Source organism: Geospiza fortis, unplaced genomic scaffold, assembly GCF_000277835.1.
Source record: "Geospiza fortis unplaced genomic scaffold, GeoFor_1.0 scaffold176, whole genome shotgun sequence".
NCBI lineage: Eukaryota > Metazoa > Chordata > Aves > Passeriformes > Thraupidae > Geospiza > Geospiza fortis.
Window position 1 is genome coordinate 495461 of NW_005054514.1, and position 10170 is coordinate 505630.

A 10170-nucleotide genomic window follows, 5' to 3' on the forward strand; every position below is an offset into this window, starting at 1 on the left:
TAGACAATAATGTAAAAATATATGATATCAAATACGTATAATATATAATATAAAACAATTTTTATATTCTTTTATATTATGTATTCTATTTTTTATATTATTTTATATAATATATATTATCTATATATTGTATTTTTATTATTTTATATTATATATATTATGTTTTATGTTATTTATATTTTATATATTATATTATGTTTTATTTATATATTATTATATTTTATATTTTTACTTTATATTTTATATATTACACATATATGTTTTTATATTATTTTATATTATATATTGTTTATATAACATGTATTTTTTCACACTTTATTGGGCTGCTTTCCTAATGCAAAGAAGCCCTAATTCATTAATTATTCCATGAGCAGGAAGCTGCAGCAGCTGCAGTGACCTTAGTGCTGTGCAGGTGTTCTGGGGCTGATTGCCCAGAAATCAGGGGTCTGTTCTGCACTTTTAACTGCCCTGAACTGGAGGTGGAATTCAGAGTCAGCTGCCAGACTGGGGAGGGGGCTGCAAGTGCAAGTAATCGGGTAATTTTTGAAAATTATTGAGTAGTGAATCTGCCATATATTTTTTAAGATTGCTATAAGAGTATTCCGTGTAATCAGCAGACTCATCGAGTTCTACTAAAGAATTTTAGTGACAAGAAATGTATGAAGTGTCTGTTTGAGTCTAGTCTGCTTTAATGTACTTCTGAGACAGACTGCTTTGTGGCCATGTACTGACTTCATTTCCTGTGTGTGACTCCAGAGCAGTGGTGAGCAAGCAACAAAATCAAGGTACAGAGTAGATACTTAGTTCAAAGGATTCAAAGGCTCAAAGTTAAAGCAAAATTGGAGCTTTTAGCAACAAAACCTTAATTTTTTTGACCAGAAAGTGCTGTCCTGCCCTGCCTGAGTTGTCTGTCTCAGGTGTGGGTGTCCAGCACTGAGTGTCCATCCAGGGAAATTGGGTAATTCACACCAAAATTTGGGTAATTCACACCAAATCCCATTTACCAGTACTGGGAGGCCCAGCTGAGTGTCCTGGTGTCCTGCAGGCTGCTGGAGCACTGCAGGAAGCACACGTACCTGGCAGCCCCAGGAGAAGTGTTTGCCCTGCTGGTCAGCAGCCTCCTGGAGAACCTGCTGGACTACAGGACCATCATGCACGATGAGAGCAAGGAGAACCGCATGAGCTGCACCGTCAACGTGCTGGTAGGGCTGGGGACATGTCCCTGGGACACCTCCCTGGGCTGGGGACTCGTCACCTGGGCTGAGGACACCTCCCCTGGGATGGAGACACCTGCCCTGGTCTGGGGACAGGTTCCCTGAGCTGGGGACACCTCCCCTGAACTGGGGACAGGTTCCCTGAGCTGGGGACACCTCCCCTGGGCTGGGGATCCCTACTCAGGCTGGAGAAACATTCCCTGGGCTGGGGGCATGTTCCCTGGGACACCTCCCTGGGCTGGGGACACCTCCCCTGGGCAAGGGACTTATCACCTGTTCTGGGGACACCTCCCCGGGCTTTGGGCACCTCCCCCAGGCTGGAGACTCCTTCCTTGGGCTTTAGGCACCTCCCCTGGGCTTTTCTAGACCCTTCTGGAATTATTTTTGATCTAGAGGAGGATTTTAATGAATTCCTCATGCCATTTTTGGTTAATGGTGTGCTCAAGTCAGGCTCTGGAGCTATAATCACAGAAAGATGGACAGTCCAGAATCAAGTCCTTGGCTCATCCTCCCAGTCTGGAACCCTGGGACACAGGCAGAGGAGGTGCCTGGCTGATGGCTGGGATCCCTGTTCCCCTGCAAAGAGCCTGTGTCACTTCAGACAAGTGATTTCTCTGATTTGTCCCTTTTTGGAGGTGCTGGTGCCCCTCTGGTATGAAGGCATGGTCCCAGGGCTGAGCAGCCAAAACGACAGCAAATATCCCTGAAATGTCTAAAACTGCTGCTCAGGTTACTTGTGTGGAGATGATTCTGCAAATCTGGGCTGCTGTGCATTGCCAGTGTTTGACTTCTTCTCTTGTTGGCAGAATTTCTACAAGGAGAAGAAGCGAGAGGACATTTACATCAGGTAGGCTGTGTCCTGAACAAGCCTTTGTTCCCCTGCAGCTCCCTTGGGTGCAGGAGTCCTTCACACCAGGGAATTGCTTTTGCTTTGCCCAGGTATCTGTACAAGCTCAGGGACCTGCACACAGACTGTGAGAACTTCACAGAGGCTGCCTACACCCTGCTCCTGCACGCTGAGCTGCTCCAGGTATCCCAGGCTTGGGGTTTAGTGAGGCACAAACTGCTCAGAACAACCAAAGCACTTTTTTTTCTGCTTTTAATGGGAAATTGAATCATGTAGGTACCAGTGGTCATTGAGGGGCTTCACAATCTTGCAGATGCCACAGCAAAATAGTTATGACTATGATATATATAAATTGATAGAGTTATATATGTAATGATATAATGAGATATAAATAATAATATGATATATAATAATTGTATGTTATAAAGTACATAAAATAAGTGATATAATCAAATAATAATGATAAAAGAAAAGTCATTATTAGCATCAGTTTGTTGCATCCTCCTGCTGCAGTGAGCTGGGAGAGAATGTCTCAGGTTTCTGTCCCTGCCAAACTTCCTTGGCCTCCATCAGGGATTTGTTTTGAGTCACCCTGTAAGGATTTCTCTGGAAGTGTTCCAGTTGTTTCACCTTTACTTTTTTTCCTGTCCCAGTGGTCAGAGAAGCCCTGTGCCCCTCACCTGCTGCAGAGGGACTCCTTCTGTGTGTACTCCCAGCAGGAGCTCAAGGAGAAACTCTACCAGGAGATCATCTCCTTCTTCGACAGGGGCAAGGTGAGTGCTCACCCTGGTGCTGCAGCAAACCCTGCCTTGGCAGATTCACTTTGGTGTGGATTTAGGATTTCCCTACTGGTGAATTCTTGGCTCGGTGGCTGGGGCAGGCAGGGGTTGGTTAAAAGGGAAAAGCAGATGTGGTTCCACACCGGGCTGGGGTTTTGACAGGGACCCCAACACTGCCATCAGCAGGGCCCCTGCTTGTCTGGAGACATTTCAATCCTATTTCTGTGTTGGCCAGAGAGTGTCTGGAAGGTGAAGCTGTTCAAGATTCTGGGTAGATGGGAGCAGGGCAGGTGTTTTCCTTCCTTCCTTCCTTCCTTCCTTCCTTCCTTCCTTCCTTCCTTCCTTCCTTCCTTCCTTCCTTCCTTCCTTCCTTCCTTCCTTCCTTCCTTCCTTCCTTCCTTCCTTCCTTCCTTCCTTCCTTCCTTCCTTCCTTCCTTCCTTCCTTCCTTCCTTCCTTCCTTCCTTCCTTCCTTCCTTCCTTCCTTCCTTCCTTCCTTCCTTCCTTCCTTCCTTCCTTCCTTCCTTCCTTCCTTCCTTCCTTCCTTCCTTCCTTCCTTCCTTCCTTCCTTCCTTCCTTCCTTCCTTCCTTCCTTCCTTCCTTCCTTCCTTCCTTCCTTCCTTCCTTCCTTCCTTCCTTCCTTCCTTCCTTCCTTCCTTCCTTCCTTCCTTCCTTCCTTCCTTCCTCTCCCTCCCTCCCCTGGAGGGGCTCCTGTCAGGCTTTGGGCTTGCAGGGAGAGAGACTTCCCTGCCTGGCTCTGACCCTGGGAGCTGCACCTTGGAGAGAGGGTTCTGCCAGAGCTGAATGGCTTTGAGCTGAAATAAGGGATTTTAGATGGGATCTTGGGGAGGAATTCTTCCCTGGGAGGGGCTGGGATGGAATTCCCAGGGAAACTGTGGCTGTCCCTGGATCCCTGGAAGTGTCCAAGGCCAGGCTGGAGCACCCTGGCATAGTGGGAGTTGTCCCTGCCCATGGCAGGGTTGGCACTGGGCTTTGAGGTCCCTTTCCACCCAAATTCCATGATCCCATGATGAGACAAACCCCAGGAGCCCCTGTTCAAGTGCTGCTGGAGGAGGAGACCCCCTGGGCTTCTCTCTCTGCTCTTCAGACCTGTCCTTGCTCCTCCCAGTGCCTCAGTTTGTGCTGTCAGGATCTCAGTGGAGACCTGGCTTTGTAAATCACTCTCAGATCTCCAAATCACAAGATCTGTATGGCTGTAATAATCCCTGAAAAAAAAAAAATAAAAAAAATTGCGCAGCAGAGTCTGAGGGAAACCTGGCAGAGCATGAAAGTAGTGCCTGAATTAAAATCAGCTGCATTTTTGTTTACCTATCTGTGCTAATGAAGGCTTTTAACTGTGTCTTTCATGTTGCTTGTGCTCTTCTTCCCCCTCCTGCCTGTCCTCACCCTCGGTGGAGATGTGGGAAAAAGCCATTCAGCTGAGCAAGGAGCTGGCTGACATGTATGAGAACAAGGTCTTTGACTACGAGGGACTTGGCAATCTCCTGGTGAGGCTTTTCCCTCCATATCCAGCAGGCTGCTGACTGCTTCAGTTAATACTGTTCAAGCAGGATAAACCTAAAATAAATGTATGTTAAAGACAAACAAACCAACTTAACCCCATGGTTTTGTGAAGGTTAGTAGTAGAATAAATATTTTCAGTGTCTTTTCACCTCCTAATTAGCATGATAATAGCATGTGCAGATGTTTAGAATTCTTGGTCTTAACCAAATGAAGTAACAACCAGGGTGTATTTTCAGGCTCCATAAATCTCATCACCTTGTTATTTCTGTGGTAAAAGTGCTGGGCATGAGCACAGAGCTAGAGAATCTTCTTGGCTCAGAATTCTGCTTTTTAGTGGTTAAGGATGAAACCAGATGGTCTTTATGTTCTTTCACAGCAGAATCATCTGCCCAGTTTTATTTCTGCCAGTTCTCTGACATTTGTCACCATTTGTGTCTTCTCCCTTTCAGAATATATTTGTATTTCATTTGTTTTCCCACAGTGAAGGATTTCAAATCTCCTTCTGGAATCCTAAAGCCATGGCATTGTTCTCATGTCTGCAGAGCAGGAAATGAAATTGGTTCTGGCCCAGACAAAGCAAATATTTAATCAAGTAAATGGATGAGGATGAGGGACTGCATCAAAAAGCAGTTGTGAAGTGTGTTCTGAGGGCAGAGATCAGGGATTGTCCCTGGGAATGTGTCCTGGAGCATTCCAAAGTGAAAGTGTGGTGTTGTTTTCTTTTCCAGAAAAAAAGAGCTACTTTTTATGAGAACATCATGAAGGCCATGAGACCTCAGCCCGAGTACTTTGCTGTTGGATACTATGGACAGGGTTTTCCCTCTTTCCTCAGGGTAAGGATCCTTCCCCACTCAACTTCTGCTCTGCTGGAGACCCTGAAAGTCACAACTTCTGCAGAGCTCCCAAGAAAATTTGGTGCCAAACTCCTTTTCCTTTCAGTTGCACTGACAGATCTAAATCCCAGGAGTGTTTCAGAGCATTTCAGTGTCTAAAAAGAGTCAAGTCAGAGATGAAATTTTGTGTGTTACCAGCTCAAGTGGAGTCTGGGTGTTACAATAGGTATTTTTAGATGATTGATAAGTTTTTCTATGGATTTAAGCAGAATTTACCTTTTGTGTTTGTGCTCCCTCTGAAATGTGATTGTTGCTGTTAGGAAATGTTCAGCCTGTGAAGAATTTATCCCATTGCTTTTCAGCCTCAATCAACCAAATTTTCAGGACAGGGATTATTTCAGGACAGGGAAAGTTTGTCCCACACAGAAGAATTCAAGTGCAAAAGTGCTTCTCATTCCAGCTGCTGAGCACTGCTGGATCTGTGTGGAAGACAGGAATGACTCAGATCCAGGGTCAGCAAGGCTGAAAATATTCCTGTTATTTAAAATTCAGGGCCATTTTCCCTTCTCAGACTGGAGCTGTTTGAAGCTCTCGAAAGGAGGAAGTGGAAGCCAAGCTCAAAAAAAGAGAAGAATGTTAAGTTAAAACTGTGTGAGGAGAGGGCATGGAGGGCCTTCAGCTCCAGGCCATGTTTTGGAATCCATCCCTTCCTGAAACACTGCCAGGTGGACAGTGATTGGCCTTGGTCTGGTGTTGGGTGTGTGGAGCAGACCTGCCAGGGGTGACATTGTGGGTGGTGGTGGCCAGGAATGGGGCTGAGGTGAAACTCCCACCTGTGCCCGGGACATCCCTCAGGGAACTCACAGCAGGGCTAGCAGGACCTGCAGTTTAAGAATTTCCTGGCACGTTTATTCTGTTACAAAAATCAGCTCCTGGCTGAGATCCCTGTGCTGAAGCTGGGGGTGCTGGGAGGTATGAGCAGCCCAGTGACTCTGGGATGTGTTTGTGTGGCCAGCCCCACCTGTTTGAGGGTGTCCCTGCTCTTTGCAGGTGGCTTTAAAAGCTCCTTTCCAGCCCTGTTTGATGATTCTCTGTGCAGCAATGGATTTTTTAGACAAATCTGAGGTTCCCCTTGCTGGGCCTGGCTCCCAGGAGTTGCTGTGCCCTCATTCCAGCCCGTGTTCCTTCCCTCACCTCTTCTGTCCAGCTGGGATCAACCCTTCCCACAAACCAGCTCTGGGGGTGCTTGGGAAGCTGTCCCTCTGCTTTGCTGAATTTTAATTCCCTTTTTCTTTTCCTGCCCACAGAACAAGATTTTCATCTATCGTGGCAAGGAGTACGAGCGCAGGGAGGATTTCAACCTGAAGCTGCTGACCCAGTTCCCCAGTGCTGAGAAGATGACCAGCACAGCCCCTCCAGCAGAGGAGATCAAGGCTTCCCCCAAACAGTGTATCTTTTGGGTTTGGGGCATCTTGGCACACCCAGAGCTCCCTGTTCCCTACAACAGCACAGCTGGTGAACAGCAGTGATGGGAAGTGAGGGGGTTTTTGCTCCTGGGGGATGTGGGGGCAGGCACTGGGCATGAAAATGTGAAAATGGGGCTATCCAGAGCTGTAAGGGTGGATTTAGAGGCTGTCAGAGTTCAACAAGTTGCTGTCAGGGTGAGGAGCAGGCTGCAGGGAGGGTTTCCTGTGTTCTCACTCAGGTGGTGCTGACTGCTCTGGCCATGGTGGGACCCAGTTGGGTGCTTCTGTGCGAAAGATGGGAAATGCACCTGTGAAAAGTGCAGGGTACTCCCTTCTTCCTTGAAGTCCATTAGCATTTATGAAGTGCTGGGGTTTGTGTGTCTTTCCCCTGAAAGTCCCTTTGTAAGAAGTGTGAAGTGATTATGTCACTAAAAGTTGTTGGGTGCAGAGCCCTTACTATTTTTAATTCTTATTTTTCCCTCTGCTGGTGGGACTCCAAGCTGTGTCCCAAGCTCCCCACCAGGCTGAAGACCCTCTGAATTGTGAGTGTGAGCCGGTGGAGATGCTCCAGATTGCTGCCAGTGACTTCAGTCAGTGGCTCCTGGAGGATGCACGCCAGGAAAACCAAATCCTGGGCTGCAGCCTGTGCTCACCAGGCCAGGCTGGAGAATCTGAAGGTCCATTTTGGCCCTCAAACCCTGCACAAAGGCCCAGCCCAGGCAGTGATAGCAGATGCTTCCTGTGCAATCCTCCTGCCAAGCACTGAATCCACAGAGGAAATTAAAATCCATTCAAGATCAAACTTGGTATCAAAAATGCCTCTTCTGTTGCTGCTTTGTTTCAGCTGCTTCCTCTGCATCTGTTTGTGTTTGTTCTGATGTTCCTGGCTCGGGATGAAGCCGAGCTGCAGAGTTTGGAGGCAGATCTGAGCCATCCCCAGGGTTTGGGGGTGTTGGGTTCCGGGGCTCTGGCACAGCCCTGGGATGAAGGGAGCAGCTGCAGGGCTTGGATGTGGGACAGGATCTCCTTGCACTCCCACAAACACCTCCTGACACGAGGAGTGCCCAGGTCTCTGTTGTCTTAGGCAGACCTTGCTGCTCCTGCTTGGTTTTACTTTCAGACTCCTTTAACCTCCTTTGCCTCAGGCTCTTTTTTATTTCTTTAGGCTGTTTTTGCTCTTTTACAACAAAACACCTCGTTCTTCTTTTGGTAGGGATGTGCTGGGGCCACCAGGTAAGCTGTGCTGAGCCTCAGGGTTCCCTGCAGCCCAGAGCAGCCCAGTCCCAGCAGCTGAGCCCAGGCAGCTCAGCAGGGCTCAGCTCAGGCTCAGGAGCTCTGCTGGGGCACACAGCTCATCACTGGGCTCAGAGCCTCAGCTAGCCTGGCTCTGTGCTTCTGGGCTCAGCTCTGCCTGCTGGCTCCTCACACAGCCAGGGTGACTTTGCCCTGGCTCTCCAAATGCCCTTCAGAGCTGCCTCAGTGGACTGAAGGATGTGTGGAGCTGCCTTACCCCCCACTGAAACACTGCTGAAACCTGGGTCTCCTCCAGCCAGGTCTCATGAGCTCTTGGAGATCTATTTCACACCCAGGATAGCTCAGCTACCTCAGAAGGCATAAAATCAGCAGGATGGCTTCTGTGGTAGTGTTGGAAACAAAAAAGTTTTAATAAAAGGCAAAATAACAAAACTCTTTATAGAGAAAAACCGAGCCAGCTGCAAGAGGTTCTTGCTCCTGGTAAAACACCTCACAAAAGCAATTAGTTCCTTTGTTCTCTTCTTTTTCAATAAATTGCTTAGGTGGGACTTTTAGCTCCTTTCCAATTAGCTATCCTTAAGTTTGAGGTGAAGTCCCCCAGGTCCTATGAAGTGTCTTGTTGGCTAATTCAGAAGAGAAGCTTTTAGGCTTATTTCCTTTTTAAGGGAACCCAAGATAATTTTGTCACTCTGTCAACAAGGAGCACATTCCTATACACTGCCACTTCAGACAGCAGGGGATTCACAGGAGCCATCTCCTCATGGGGTCAGGTTGGCTCAGCCTTGCTTTTCCAGCCAGCTTTTTGCTCCTGTAAAGCCTCAGCACAGTCCTCAAAGCAGAATTTTGGAGGAACATGATAGGCTGTTGTGCTTGGGGATACAATTACTAAGATCTTTTTAATGTCTGTCATTATTCCCAGGTACAAAAGCTGAGTGTGAAGCAATTCCTTTGTCCAGTTGGCTTCGTGAATCTAAAGGTTGGGAGGGAGGGAGCAGCAGCCTCTGATAAATAACTGTGGGGTGGCAGAAGAGCCAGCTGCAGCCACAGAACCTCCTGCAGAGCCTCCTGCCCTTTTTCTTGTCTCCCAAAGGAGAAATCAGTGGTGCCAAGGACTCCCAAGCACTTTCAGGGAATTTTAGCACCTGCAAGTGTCCAAGGCCAGGCTGGAGCACCCTGGGGCAGTGGAAGGTGTCCCTGTCCATGGCAGGGGTGGCACTGCATGAATTTCAAGGTCCTTTCCAACTCTAACCGTTCTGGGATTATTGTTTGTAAAGTCCTGTTCCTTTTGGGTTTTTAATTCATAAAGAGCCTTCAGACTGCAAGATGCAAGATAATGCCTGTGACTTGTGATGAATTAGTCAGGTTTGAAGAAAAATACTTAATGAGGGCACAGGGATTTGTGGAAAAGTCTGATAATGGAAACAGGAAGGGTTTTTCTCTCCCTCTCCTGTTTTCCCAAAAGGGTTCCTAGTTTTTCATCCTTAACCAGAGCTGCTCAGATGTGCAGTGCTTCCTTGTGAAGCCTGTGATGAACCTGCCACCTAATTACAAAGATAAACCTGTTCCTGAACAGATCTTAAAGTAATTTATTTTTCTTTTCCCCCAACATTTTGTATGTGTTTTCCCCACTAACTTGGGCACAAGGTGCTGTGCCTTGGTATTTTGTGTAAATTGGGTAAATTCCTCCCCACAAACTGTGAGGAAACGCTTGAACATTTGAGTGAGGAGGATGGGAGGTGAGGAAATCACCTTTTTACTCTGCTTCTTCCCAGCTACTACAGAGCCAACGAGGTGCAGCAGTTCACTCACTCCAGACCTGTCAGGAAGGGAGAGAAGGATCCAGACAACGAGTTTGCTGTGAGTCCTTTGTCTTTTGTTTGGTTTCTTGGTGGCATTTTGACCAAACTGTCACCTTTTCCCTCTCCCTGTGGCCATAGAGGTTGGGATTGACGAAGTAGGAGACACAATGGGCATTGCAGTCTCTGCCTGAAGCTGGGGGTGATGTCAAGGGGCTCCACAGCTGGATTTGGGCATTCAGCATCCATCAGAATCCATAAATTGGTGCTGTGAGAGCCCAGGCTCAGCAGAGCCCAGTGAGGGGAGGTGGGCACGGCCGTGGGGAGGTGGGCATGGCTGTGGGGAGGTGGGCACAGCTGTGGGGATGTGGCCATGGCAGTGGGGAGGTGGCCATGGCTGTGGGGAGGGGGCCATGGCTGTGGGGAGGGGGGCATGGCAGGGGGGGGGGGGGCGGGGGG

At 48.0% G+C, this 10170-nt stretch overlaps 1 protein-coding gene across 1 annotated transcript in view; it reads left to right on the forward strand.

Annotated features, from left to right (window-relative positions):
• The window catches only part of DOCK5 (dedicator of cytokinesis 5), a 78847-nt gene that overhangs the window by 51956 nt on the left and 16721 nt on the right, over positions 1 to 10170 (forward strand). The window contains exons 35-44 of the mRNA XM_031063572.1: positions 1046 to 1202; positions 2021 to 2061; positions 2154 to 2244; positions 2715 to 2834; positions 4257 to 4346; positions 5091 to 5195; positions 6503 to 6644; positions 9415 to 9496; positions 9688 to 9772; positions 9877 to 9896. Of these exons, the coding sequence (XP_030919432.1) occupies positions 1046 to 1202; positions 2021 to 2061; positions 2154 to 2244; positions 2715 to 2834; positions 4257 to 4346; positions 5091 to 5195; positions 6503 to 6644; positions 9415 to 9496; positions 9688 to 9772; positions 9877 to 9896 (933 nt within the window). The remainder of the gene's footprint in view (positions 1 to 1045; positions 1203 to 2020; positions 2062 to 2153; positions 2245 to 2714; positions 2835 to 4256; positions 4347 to 5090; positions 5196 to 6502; positions 6645 to 9414; positions 9497 to 9687; positions 9773 to 9876; positions 9897 to 10170) is intronic.